This window comes from Phyllobates terribilis, unplaced genomic scaffold (assembly GCF_046119375.1).
Source record: "Phyllobates terribilis strain yellow unplaced genomic scaffold, ASM4611937v1 Scaffold_2__4_contigs__length_985480577, whole genome shotgun sequence".
In the NCBI taxonomy this organism is placed as follows: Eukaryota; Metazoa; Chordata; class Amphibia; order Anura; family Dendrobatidae; genus Phyllobates; species Phyllobates terribilis.
Window position 1 is genome coordinate 854,323,893 of NW_027362762.1, and position 14,062 is coordinate 854,337,954.

At 41.2% G+C, this 14,062-nt stretch overlaps 1 protein-coding gene across 19 annotated transcripts in view; it reads right to left on the reverse strand.

Moving 5' to 3' along the window:
• MYO18A (myosin XVIIIA) overlaps positions 1-14,062 on the reverse strand; it is a 386,801-nt gene that overhangs the window by 37,578 nt on the left and 335,161 nt on the right. For all 19 annotated transcript variants that reach the window (XM_073667936.1, XM_073667934.1, XM_073667935.1 and 16 more), the window contains 2 exons: positions 9,141-9,257; positions 4,892-4,975 (listed from right to left, as the gene is read on the reverse strand). In XM_073667936.1, the coding sequence (XP_073524037.1) occupies positions 4,892-4,975; positions 9,141-9,257 (201 nt within the window). The remainder of the gene's footprint in view (positions 1-4,891; positions 4,976-9,140; positions 9,258-14,062) is intronic.

Sequence of the window (14,062 nt, forward strand, 5' to 3'; positions counted from 1 at the left end):
TAGCAGGGATCAAATCGATATGAATCAGATGCAGATCTTGCTTTAGATTATCAGCAGGAAAAATTAGGTTGTGTGTGTTTCATGTGGTCTTAATGTCCCCTAAGGACCCTATTAAAGCACGTGGATAGCAGTCATTCTGGTAAAACAACTGCAAATATGGAAACAGAGAAAAGAAAGAAGGCAGCAAGCCAAGAAGGTGAGAAAACAGAAAGAAAGAAAGAGGTAACGTACGGGGGAAAAAAGGACCAGAAATTACAAAAAGAAATAAAAAGCGGAGATAGGAGTATTAAGAGGATATAGGAAGTCAAAGAAAAGTTGAGGTAAAAAGGACAAAAACGGTAAAACAAAGATCAAAGACAAGATAATCCAAAATACAGGTGTAAATGAAAGAGGACAAATGGAAAATGGGAGCTAGAAAGTACAAAAACAGGAAGAGAGGAAGGACAACAGAAAAAGGAGAAATTATTTCAGCGTGTAACAGAATGGAGAGAAGAGACCAGGAGAGAATACAAATCAAGCACAGAGGTGACACAGGAGGAAGCTTCTTGTCTTTGCATAGAAAATCCTGTTCATCAATATTATAAGTCTTCATGTATAAGGAATAGACAGATTGCAGCTCCGCATATTATAATAATTCCTATCTAAGGACACTTTTGCATTGTGCTGTACTAGCCATGTACCCTGAGGGTTTATACACTGCCATACATAATAAAATAGTATATCTTTTTTGGTATATTTTGCCTCATTATGATAATGGTTTGCGGTGGCAAAACATAACTAAAACTATTAAGTAAAAATGTGAATGGAAAAAAATACACAACACAAGGTTTACCTATAAGAGGATATTGTAGGGAAAAACGTAAAAAGAAAAATCTATAACGTATTGACTCCTTGTTCCTTCAAGCCTAGATTAATCCACCAGTGAAGAAGTGTCCTCCACTCCACCCCCTCTTGCATCGGTATTGACTGGGAATTACTTAATGCGTTTTATTTACTTAGTTTCGCTAACTCAGATCAACACGAGTCTTAATTACTAAAGATGAATGCATGAAGTGAAAGAACTATGTAAGAACCACAGAGGGAAGCGGAAAGGTCATTGTGGTATATGCACTTTTGCTCTAAAGGAAATATATATTTAAAGGGGTATTCTCAAGTTTTTTAATTATTTTAATTAGTTAGCATGAAAATAAGCAAGATTTCAAATAACTTGCTTTTTTATTTGCCGTCATTCTCCTGCAATGAGAGCTTTCATCTTCTATAATGTAAAGCCAGTTTCCATGGAGCTAGCCCAGTAGTTACATTTCAGGAGAGGGGTTAACTCCTAACATCCCAGTCAACTCTCTCCAGTCCATTGATTCCTACAAATTAGTTAACTGCTCACCTCCCTCTAATCTTCTGAAGAGATGCAGTTATAAATCACCAGCCCAGCAGCTTTCAGAACATGTCTGCTCTTCACAGCTCTCTGCTCTTGCTGTTTAGGAGCTGTGTTCTTGTTCAAATGCCCTGTTATCTCTACGTGAAAATATAGTAATAGTAGTGCAAATTTCAGAACAAATTACTGTTAGCAGATTGGGTTAAACCGGAATTTGCGCTGAGCTTTATAGTTCTATTAATACTATAGCTATGCTTCTCAGCAGTGCTGTCACTCAAGGAGCAGAGCCCACCCTGCCAGAAATCAGGAAGTAAGGAAGCTACATTGGTCTGAACTGCTCAAGAGGCAACTTGAGAATGACCATTTAAGAGTGAAAACACTTGATTGTTTAACACATTGTACTTTCCTCACTCAGTATTTGTAGCATTGAAAAAGGCTAAAAAAAAATCAAAAAAACTAGATGACCAGCAGGAGATAAGTGTGTTGAACTTGTGCTAAGAAGTGACCTGCTACTCATGCCGTATTGTAACAAAAAGAAAGTCTGCAGGTGACAGAACGTCTATACTAGCATGAATATGTGCAATAACCGAGTATATATCTATGAGAGAAGCTCCAAGGAGAAGTAACCTAAAACCCTTAGGTTTAAATAATGCAACACTGGAGTGGTGCAAACGGTAATGAGCTATGCAAAACATATCTAGGCCTGTGACAACTTATCACCTGAAAGCACTAGCATTAATTTACCTTCTCGGTGAATCGTTCCCCCCCCCACCACCACCAACCGCATAATTTTCCTCTTGGCTCAGCTTAGAGCACTGAAGATATGGATGCAATGACCACAACATTTTTTAAATTAATGATGCACGGTTTAATATATTAACATATAGATTTCTCTTAAGTAAAAAAAGAAAAAAAAAACTGGATCAATCTTTTGGGCTTATTGCTGATGATCCCTGTAAGGCTTACCCTGACAATTGAGGGATGAGTTATCATAGATTAGACGATGCCTCATTAATTTCAAACTTACAGGTCAATGATACAATTTGCATTGGAGTAATAGTATTTCATTCGGCTCCTGTGATCTCTCTCAATCATCTTCTAAGTTTCTTTTAAATGTCAACTAAAGCTTGTTGACTGCACAAGTCTAACAATTAGCAGGTCAATTTGGCTGCAAGGTTACATATGCCAGAGCCATTAATTGGCTAATGATACCTAGCACAAGTCTGTTTTACAGCTGAAGTAAGCCAGAGAAATGACAGGTGGAGATGAATTAGTGCAGGCACTGGTTTTATGCTCTTTTAGGCAATGGAAAGTTTACATAAAGAAGGGGGGAAATTGGTAAGAGGATTTTCATTCACCTGCAGCAACAGCCATATGGTGCCAAAAGCAACCAAGCTGCCCACGAATATGGGTTATATCTCGAGATGGCCGTTCTCTTACCCAACGCTTGTCCAAGCCCATATTGTTCGACTACTGTACCTTAGGAAAACCAAACAAAACTATTCTTTGGGCCAGCTGGAGGATCCTCTCCACTTTGGATAAATAAGGAGGGGGTTCCAAGTGGATGGAATGGTGCAAAATTAAAGTAAAGTCTATATGGACCACCCCGTGGCACGGAGCGGCTACACCCAATCTGCATTCTTTCCATGCTGAAGCATAATTGCAGTAATGTAGATGCAGTCTGACCTCTGTCTGTGTATACAATCCTGCTATAACTTATGTGGCAATTAAAGTAAAAAGTAGATAAAAGTCTTTCCGAAAAGATAAAAAGGTTCTCGGTCCCAAGGCAATTATATGTTTCAAGATTTATCAAATTATTAACCTGCTCTTCGGGCGGACGGTTATTAAGCCTGTAAAACGTGTATACAGTCATCAGAAGGAAACTTGCACAGAGTCTAGTGGCGTACATTAAATGCTGCTTAATGATAATGCAGGAAGGAAGGAAGAAGAAAGCTTTACAAACTGAAAAGAAATAAAATGTAGTCAGTCGATAGATTTTGCTCTTTGCTGATTAACTTTAACCACAGAATTTTTCAATACAAATCAATGGATAAGGAGCGATTGGGCCAAGTGGAAAACATGATGGAAAATCTGTGTGAGCCTCAGTCTCCAGACTTGTATATACCATAGGGCTTGTAGACATTCTCAATTTATGTGACCTTGCCCCTGGCTATCTTCATGGTTCTGTAAGGGGGTTGTCACCTACCCTAGAATCCTGTTGGTAAATCTGCTCTTAGTTTTGACACTTCATGGACAGGGAGATAACTAGACAGCGTTGCCAATCAAGGACGATGAGTTACAACCACTTTGAGCACTATAAAGACTGCAATAATAGATGAAGGAAGTATTCCTCTAGGGCAGATTAAGGAGTGGTAGGGGTGTCGTGGTCCTTGCTAAGATTGACCGGTCACAATGCAACAACTATTTTATTTTCTTAAAAGAACACACTAGCCCATACGTGTCAAACTCCAGCCCGTGGGCAAAATCTGGCCCGCAGGGTGGTTATATATGGCTCACGACACAAGAACCACCACCCCTATGTCTGGCCCATTATACTGTATGGAGGACTATGTGGGGCCCATTATACTGTATAGAGGACTATCTGAGGCCCATTATACTGTATGGAGAACTATGTGGGGCCATTATTCTGTATGGAGGACTATGTGGGGCCCATTATACTGTATAGAGGACTATCTGAGGCCCATTATACTGTATGGAGAACTATGTGGGGCCATTATTCTGTATGGAGGACTATGTGGGGCCCATTATGCCGTATGGAGGACTATGTGGGGCCCATTATACCGTATGGAGGACTATGTGGGGCCCATTATACCATATGGAGGACTATGTGGGGCCCATTATTCTGTATGGAGGACTATGTGGGGCCCATTATACTGTAAGGAGGACTATGTGGGGCCCATTATACTGTATAGAGGACTATCTGAGGCCCATTATAGTGTATGGAGAACTATGTGGGGCCATTATTCTGTATGGAGGACTATGTGGGGCCCATTATACCGTATGGAGGACTATGTGGGGCCCATTATACCGTATGGAGGACTATGTGGGGCCCATTATACCGTATGGAGGACTATGTGGGGTCCATTATACCGTATGGAGGACTATGTGGGGCCCATTATACCGTATGGAGGACTATGTGGGGCCCATTATACCGTATGGAGGACTATGTGGGGCTCATTTTACTGTATGGAGGACTATGTGGGGCCCATTATACTGTATGGAGGACTATGTGGGGCCCATTATACTGTATGGAGGACTATGTGGGGCTCATTATACTGTATACTGGTTGGTCCGCGACTTTATCCAAGTTTTTCATTTTGGCCCTCTGTTTCAGTTTGACATCCCTGCTCTAGGCAAAACGGTTATGCCTTGTTCATGGTGTGAATGCGTGTGTCATCCTATTACACCCTGTGCATGCAGTTTTCCTTGTAGTGTTCTTGGAGTTTTCCTTGCAATGTATCTATATGTTGACCATGCACTAGCAGGACATAAACTTACCTTCTCCTGTATTTCTTGTTTCTCCTTACTGGCTTCTTCAAGTTGCGTCTGCAGGTCATTGATCTGAGCCAAATCTCGGGAGGACTATGGGAGAGAATGACAGGGTTCATTAGCTTGCTCATTAGGAAGGGAATGTGCGCCCCACTAAAAGGCAAGGAAATATTCACTGCTTGAAGGAATTATACCAAACACACCAAGCCCCAATGCGTTGAGGCCCAGCTAACTGGTCTGCTGCAAAAAAATCAATTTGCTTTATTTACATTACAAGCAGTTAATCTATTGATAAAGTTGTGCATTTAATTAAACTAGATGTTTCTAAGCAGTAGATTTTCTTGCTAGCTGTCTTCTGCTCAAACAGGCAAAGAATTCAGCTCAATGTGCAATAATCTGAGCTGTAGGGCAGGCCCCGCAAAAGGCACATATTATATATCAGCTGGCGAATCCAAACACCATGAACACGGGGATACACTGCAGAGAAATCTTATTATAGTCGCCCATGGTCACATGCCTGCCAAAGGACAAAATGTGACCAGCTCTCTGAGCCACACACAAAAAAAAAAAAAAACTTATTGTGGCCAGTACCCCTGCATTGTCAATTACAACCCTCCAACATTTACACTATTACCTTATAGATTTATATTGTGAACTATTGCTTTGATGCTTTCCAGAATTTATATTTTAGAAATGCAAATAAAATTCCTTTTAAACAGCGTTGACCTGCCACATAGAGCCCGCATGACTTTATAAAAGGGCCACACATCTCATAGATGTACATTCTCAGCTACTTCTCCTATAGTTGGCCTCCTTGTAAATCTGTGTCTCACTTTAAAAAGGAGCTTTAAAAGGTAAACACCATATTATCCTTTTAGTGACACACTCACACAATTAAAGGGATTGTTCCCTTTCAATTAAGTTTCCATACTGGCTGTTTGTTATAAAACGAAACAAACAGCGCTGTACTCTCCTTCCCCGGCTCCACCGGCGAGTCTGCCGCTGATCCCAGTTGTCTGGCATTGACTGCGGAGATTACATCACATCGACAACGTGGCAGCCAATCAGTGAGCTCAGTGGCGGGGGGTGGGTCAGTCTACACTGGCTGAGCCGCGGAGCTCACTGATCGTCTTTCGCGCTATCAAGGTGATTTAAGTGCCGCAGTCAATGCCACAGACTGGGAGCAGCGGTGGAGACTTGCCAGTGAACCTGAGGAAGAAGAGTATGTTTTTTTTTTTTTATAATAATAAACTGTAGCCAGGGTAGAAAAGTTGAAAGGGAACAGTGTTTCCGAAATGCATAGGAATATTGGCCTATGCTTTGAACCATAGCAAGATAGTGACGTCGCCGCTAGAAACAGCCTCTTGGAACCCTTGTGTGGAACACAGAAGCTGCTTGCAGCGGAGTGAGCGCTACCGGACTGAGCGCTACGCTGTCGGGACACTACCAGCAGCTCCTGCAACTGAACTCTTCCTACCACACTCCGATGTAGGACATTAGGACAATTGAGCCGAATCGGTAGAAAGCTGTTCTTCAGATTTTTATGAATGGTGCAAACTAGATTCCTAGTCAATATTCAACTGATTTGGCCCAGAAATCTTACGGTAACACTGTTCAATACTTATTTTATGCTACCTTGGGCAAATAGTTTTCATACATACAGTATATATCTAATATGCCATTGCCTTTGCTGAATGAATACGTTGTATTGTGCTGCTGCTTTGTAAACACTTCATAGCGCCATTGTGTTTCTTCTAAAAGAGGTTGTTTCCTTTCAATCACAATATTCTTAGAGAGAACACATGTTAAGGGTTTGGCCACAACCCGTTAGTTCCACTGATGGAAAATCTCAATGTTCCAGAGTGCCAAGATATTTTGGACAATAGTATTCTTCCAATTGTGTGTGGACAGTTTGGGAAAGGCAGATTTCTGTTCCAGCATGACTGTGCCCCAGTGCACAAAACAAGGTCCATAAAAATGACCTGAGATTGATAGCTATCGAACACAGTTGGGATGAACTAGAACAAAGTTTGTGAACCAGGTCTCTCAGGCAAACATGTACACTGTCCAACACAAAATCCTGTAGAAAGCCTTCCTAGAAGAGTGGCAGCTGTATAAGATGCAAAGGGATCAACTCCATATTTAGGTCTATGGATATAGAACTGGATGTCATAAAAGCTCCTGTAGGTCTAATGTTTAGGTGTCCCAATGCTATGCTAGCCCCCAAATATCCACCTAAGTATTCACTGGCATTGGTAACCCAATTGTCGCTGCACAGGTAAATAAGTTAGTTTTTTTGCTCAGAAACCATCTGAGTGCGTCTGAAAGTGGCTGCAGCCTTTACTTTTTAGAGAGGATGTCTGCTCTGACGGAATATTAATGAGCAGGAGCTCATGATCAGTGACCACTGATTATTTCACGTGAGCGCTGTAGTCAATTTCACACGAATGCCGGGAGACCCAGTGACAACATTGATGGAAATATGCCAGTGCAAGAGTTGAGTAGAGGTTTTTCTTATGGGGACTCTGGGGACTCGAGCATTTAAGAAGGGGACAATCCCTTTAAAAATTGATAAATACAATCACAAATGAACATCATCAGACAAATTACACTTTGTCAATATGTAAGAAAAACTAGGCCAAAATGCAGAAGCAGTGTGTGAAAAATTAATTACACCCCTACTACTCCCATAGGCACTTAGAAGGTAAATAGTAGCCAGGTTAATTGTTCATCAGCAAGTGTGACCAACTCCATAAAAGCAGAAGTCTTGTGCTTGAATGCTCCAGACCAGCAGACTGCAGAGTTAACACAATGCCAAAGAGGAAACATATCAGCAATGATTTTAGTAAAGCAGTTGTTTCTGCCCATCAATCTGAAAAGGCCCATCATACTACAGTGAGAAACATTATTTACAATAGGAAAACATTCAAGATAATCTTTCCAAGGGATAATGTCCCAGCAACCAGCAAATTCATACCAAGATCAGAATGTGCAATGCTCAGAGAAATTGCAAAGAAACCCAAGAGCTACAGCTCAAGACTCTAAAGACCTTAGATAGCACTTTAAATGTTCAAGTCCATAACAATACAACTAGAAAAAAACTGAACAAGTAAGGATTGCTTGGAAGATTGTTTTTTCTAAAAAAAAAAAAACACAAGGCAGCATGTCTAGTTTGCAAAGTTGCACATAAACCAAACACATGACTTCTGAAACAATGTCCTTTGTACAGACGAGACTAAAATAGTGATGTCTGGCCATAATACCCAGCAAACACCAAACCGCATATCAGCACCAACACCTCATGCCAACTGTCAAGAGGGTGATAATTTGGGCTGATTTTGCAGCCACTGGACCTGGGCATCTTGTAGTGACTGAATTGAGCATGAACGCCTTTGTATACCAAAGTAGAAATCAAACTGATTCAGTGGATCCAAAAGTGAAAGCTTTTTCTAAAACTGGAAAGAACATTGATCCCCAAAAAAGCAGCCAATCTACATTAGAATGGACTGTGTAAGTCCAAAATTAAACCTAATTCAAATGACGGGACCTTAGAGGGGTTTGTCCACTACTATTGAAAATAGGCCAATGTATTTTTATGATGAATAGAAGCTACTTTGTAATTACCTTCCTCTGCTGTTTCTGCCTGTGAGCGGCGCTATCACTGGCCGCTCACAGGCATCACGTGACCCCGTGCTGACGTCACATCAAGTGAGGAGTGACTCAGCGCTGGGGTCCCTGTGGTGGCTGCTGGGATGTGGCCGGGGTTACCCCGCGCGTCACACCCAGCAGCCACCGTGGAACGCAGAATAGAGACCCTCGGCTGCAGCCGGAACCATGACGTGATGTCAGCGGATGTCAGAGCCGGCTGCAGCCGGGGATCATGTGATGCCTGTTAGCGGCCAAGGATAGCGCCACTCACAGGCAGAAACACCAGAGGAAGGTATTTACAAAGAAGCTTCTATTCATCATAAAAATACATTGGGCTATTTTCAATAGTAGTGGACAACCCCTTTAAGAGAGCTGCGCAGAAACGAATGCTCACAAATCTCAATGAACTTAAGCAAAACTAAGAAAAATGGGATACAATTCCTCCGAACAACAAGAGAGACTAAAAGCCATACAGAAAACCATTATGTCAAGTTATTGCTGCTAAATGTGCTTCTACAAGCTACTGATTCTAGGGGTGTACTTTTTTTTTTAATACACTCTACTTATCTTTTTTATAAATATAACAGACTGTTTTTTGCTGAGGAATCACCTGAGCCACAGCTGCCTTATGCTTCTTCATCAGCTCATTCATATCCTCCTGGTCCTCCTCCATTCTGCTCTGTAAGTCATTCTTCTCCCTCTGCAGGCGGCTGACTTGCTCCTCCAGCTGTCAATTAGGGAAACAAAATGGGTCATCAATGAGCAAAGGTTAGAGAGCAAGAAACCCAAACATTAAACTATTGCATTTGTCATTTGCTTGCTATTGTTTCCATTAATCTTGTCCCCCTTATCCGGTATTCATAGGAACGCTATGTGATAAAGTTTATTATAAGGTGGCAGAAACAATAATGCGAAATGCATGACTTTTTAATAGGATATTTATATATCACTATACTAGAGGTGATCCACTACTGCCATCATGATAATGAAAAAAAAAACAGTGTTCTGAAACCACCGCCAAAGATCTAGGAATTCCCCGACATAAGTGATGCAAAAAACGCAGCGGCACAAAGCCATCAGATCTAATTTTGCAGAGTAGGTGGCACACCATTGTGCACAAACTCTATTCCCTCTCCTCACAGACTTGAGGGAAGAAAATAGATTACACACTTCATGCACATACAGGGACTCAGTGTGACAGTCTACCCATGTTTCCACTATACCCTTGGGTTGCGGTCTTGTTGCAGCTCCCCTGCCGTGTCAGTCCTGCCAGTAATGTTAATAAGAGGTAATCGGAGGATTTGACAGTGGACACCTCCCCGGTTGGATTCGAAACGTACCATATGGCCAATATTGGAGAAAACGCAAAAATTGCACACGAGATTCTGATTTTTTCAATGAATCTCACTTTCTAAAAAAACGTTTTCTTGAAAAAGGTTACCCTAAGCGGCTACTACAAGATGCATTTAATAAAACAAAAAGCCTCACACAAGAATTGTGTGTTGATAAGGTGCTGAATTCCAGATCATCTGTAGGTACAGTCATGGCCAAAAGTTTTGAGAATGACACCAAAATTATATTTTCACATGATCTGCTGGCCTCTGGTTTTTATTAGTGTTTGTCTGATGTTTATATCACATACAGAAATATAATTGCAATCATATTAGGAGTACCAATAGGTTATATTGACAGTTAGAATGAGTTAATGCAGCAAGTCAATATTTGCAGTGTTGCCCCTTCTTCTTCAAGACCTCTGTAATTCTCCCTGGCATGCTCTCAATCAACTTTTGGACCAAATCCTGACTGATAGCAGTCCATTCTTGCATAATCAATGCTTGCATTTTGCCAGAATTTGTTGGTTTTTGTTTGTCCACCCGTCTCTTGATGATTGACCACAAGTTCTCAATGGGATTAAGATCTGGGGAGTTTCAAGGCCATGGACCCAAAATCTCTATGTTTTGTTCCATGAGCCATTTAGTTATCACCTTTGCTTTATGGCAAGGTGCTCCATCATGCTGGAAAAGGCATTGTTGGGCGCCAAACTGCTCTTGGACGGTTGGGAGAAGTTGCTCGTGGAGGACATTCTGGTACCATTCTTTACTCATGGCTGTGTTTTTAGGCAAGACTGTGAGTGAGCCGATTCCCTTGGCTGAGAAGCAACCCCAAACATGAATGGTTTCAGGATGCTTTACAGTTGGCATGAGACAAGACTGGTGGTAGCGCTCACCTCTTCTTCTCCGAATAAGCTGTTTTCCAGATGTCCCAAACAATCGAAAAGGGGATTCATCAGAGAAAATGACTTTGCCCCAGTCCTCAGCAGTCCACTCCCTGTACCTTTTGCAGAATATCAGTCGGTCCCTGATGTTTTTTCTGGAGAGAAGTGGCTTCTTTGCTGCCCTCCTTGAATCCAGCCCTTGCTCAAAGAGTCTCCGCCTCACAGTGCGTGCAGAAGCACTCACACCAGCCTGCTGCCATTCCTGAGCAAGCTCGGCACTGCTGGTAGTCCGATCCCGCAGCTGAAACAATTTTAAGATACGGTCCTGGCACTTGCTGGTCTTTCTTGGGCGCCCTGGAGCCTTTTTGACAACAATGGAAGCTCTCTCCTTGAAGTTCTTGATGATGCGATAGATTGTTGACTGAGGTGCAATCTTTGTAGCTGCGATACTCTTCCCTGTTAGGCCATTTTTGTGCAGTGCAATGATGGCTGCACGTGTTTCTTTAGAGATAACCATGGTTAACTGAAGAGAAACAATGATACCAAGAACCAGCCTTCTTTTAAAGTGTCCAGTGATGTCATTCTTACTTAATCATGACTGATTGATCGCCAGCCCTGTCCTCATCAACACCCACACCTGTGTTAATGGATCAATCACTAAAACGATGTTAGCTGCTCCTTTTAAGGCAGGACTGCAATGATGTTGAAATGTGTTTTGGGGGTTAAAGTTCATTTTCTGGGCAAATATTAACTTTGCAAGTACAGTAATTGCTGTTAAGCTGATCACTCTTTGACATTCAGGAGTATATGCAAATTGCCATTACAAAAAATGAAGCAGTAAACTTTGGAAAAATTACTATTTGTCTCATTGTCAATACTTTTGGCCATGACTGTACATCTAATGATATTTCGCGGTGGGGTCTGGTAACAACTTTTTGCCAACCCCACAATATCATATATAAACTATTACAGAAATACTGGTATATTTTAAGAGCTGATCCAGTACTGTCCAGCACTCTCCCTGAGAAGCCAATGATCATTTATAGGAAGAATAGGTGTCTACAAAATCTTGTGGCACCTAGTAACACGACTATTAAGACAGTTACGGCACATGAATCTAATATTGGTAATATGGGCTGTTACCAATGTTGCAGCCCCAGATGTTTATGTTGTCACAGTATCGTCGATGTAGCACTAAATTTTACATCTAGTACGACTGGGGAAAGTTTTTTGATTAAACATAGATTGACATGTCAATCCACTTATGTGGTTTATCTTATAGAATGCACATGTGGTCGACAGTATGTGGGCTGCACTGTGCAAACTAAGCATGCCCGTTTGAATAAGCATAGGCAAAATATTCGGAGCGGGTATCTAATGCATAGTCTTTCTAAACATTTTAATGTTGTACATCATAGGGATCCCAATAAGATGACCCTTAAAATTATTGACCAAATAGACAAAAAGGAATCACATTGCTTATCGAATCTTATCAAAAAAGAACGTTTTTGGATTTTCAAATTGGGGACATTAGCACCTGAAGGCCACAATCTCACTATTGAGAATGTGGCGAAATAAATTTTGATACATTTTATAATGTTATAGTTTTTTAGGGTATTTATTGTCAACAGCCACTCTAAGCTGAATGTACCTGCCCTCGTCAGATTGCAGCAGCTATACAGCTTGTGGCTGGGCAAGTACAGGCATGGGAGACTGGCTGGGAATCCCCGGTTAAGATAATAATTTTATTATTATTTAGTATTTAGTTTATATATTCTTTGGGGATATTTGTTTGTTTAATTATAAATTTGTGGTTATTATTTAGGGTTATTTGATTATGTTGTTCAAATGTTGAAGTATTTTATCTGTTTTTAATCTTAATATAAGGGGTTAATTGTCTTGTTTTTATGTCATTAATTGATGGTCCAATCAGTTTCTCTTGGACCCTTTTTAAACTTTCCAAGCCCACCCCCTTGTATCACCTGATGAAGACGGCCTGCGTGCTGTCGAAAATCGTTGTGGATTATACAAGGTTTTCTAATAAAAGGTCTCAATTGACCATTTACCCCTGTCTTATTCAGCGTTTTTTATCCCCATCCATCACCCTAGCTCTTAAGATCACTGGCATATTCACATTTCTTTCTATTGTTTGTCCCTTTGGGACCGCTGGTGGAGCTGCTTTGGGTTTTGTTTAATACTACTTACTATTTTGGAGGAGCTAAGTGACATTTCCATTCACCGCTGTTGCAAAGACCTGCCTGCACGTAGTCTAGGACCTGCATCACATGATAACTCACGTGACAAACCAGGAAGTGTTTGGGGAGCGGCACATTTACCGGCAGGGCGGCACATTAACCGGCGGGGCTCCTTTTGCATCTCCAGCCAGACAACACGGCCTTTTGGCCCCCAATTACTTTTCATTTAATCTCAGGTGTCCTCACATTGCGCTCCTGTCTCTTTTTGTCTTTCTATCAAAAACAACATGACCTTAGGGTTTCATTACCATGTTCATATATTATGCTAGTGTTCAACCTCAATAAATCTAGCAAGCAAAGTCGCTCGTCTCATAATATCATTTGATTGTATCCTATTTTATATATTAAAACTTCGACGAACACATAAATATAGTGATTGAATTCTTCTACATGCGTCCTGAGAAATCCGCCCTCATCTCTCCTCTCCTCTGTCTGGCCGTAGGGCAACTGGCTGCAGAAGGAGCCTCCCCCTAACTGCAATAGTAGGAGTGGCATCAAGTCCGTAACCTGTTATCTAAACCCCTTAACTGTCTTCTTCTAGGCAAAAATGGAAGGTATCAGAGGGAACTGATCTACAATATATTTACAAGATGGTTTGCTTTAGGAAAGCATAAAAAAAAAATCCTGAAGTCTGAAAAACTGTGGGCAAGCTTTTCTCCTATTAACATTTTTACAGACTCCTAGGTTAAGAATACCTTTAATCTAGGGGGAAGACAAATCTATCTTCTACGCTAATGGGCGGTATGAATACATATCTTTTTTTTCTAGTGAGAGTGTTACCTTTACATAAAATCACAAAAATGATTTTGGCTCTGCAGCAAACCACTTCATCTCATAGGTTGTGCTCAATTACAGTTCGGCTACACCAGTTGACTTAAAACAACCAGTAGTCCTGCCCTCACCCGCAAAGGACATGAATGAACTTTATATAGAGGAGAGTTACATACCCCAATCTTTAAAGGGGTTCTCCAGTGAAGATAAGTCATCACTTTTCTACTAGATTATACTGTATGGAGGACTATGTGGGGCCATTATACCGCATGGAGGACTGTGTGGGGCCAT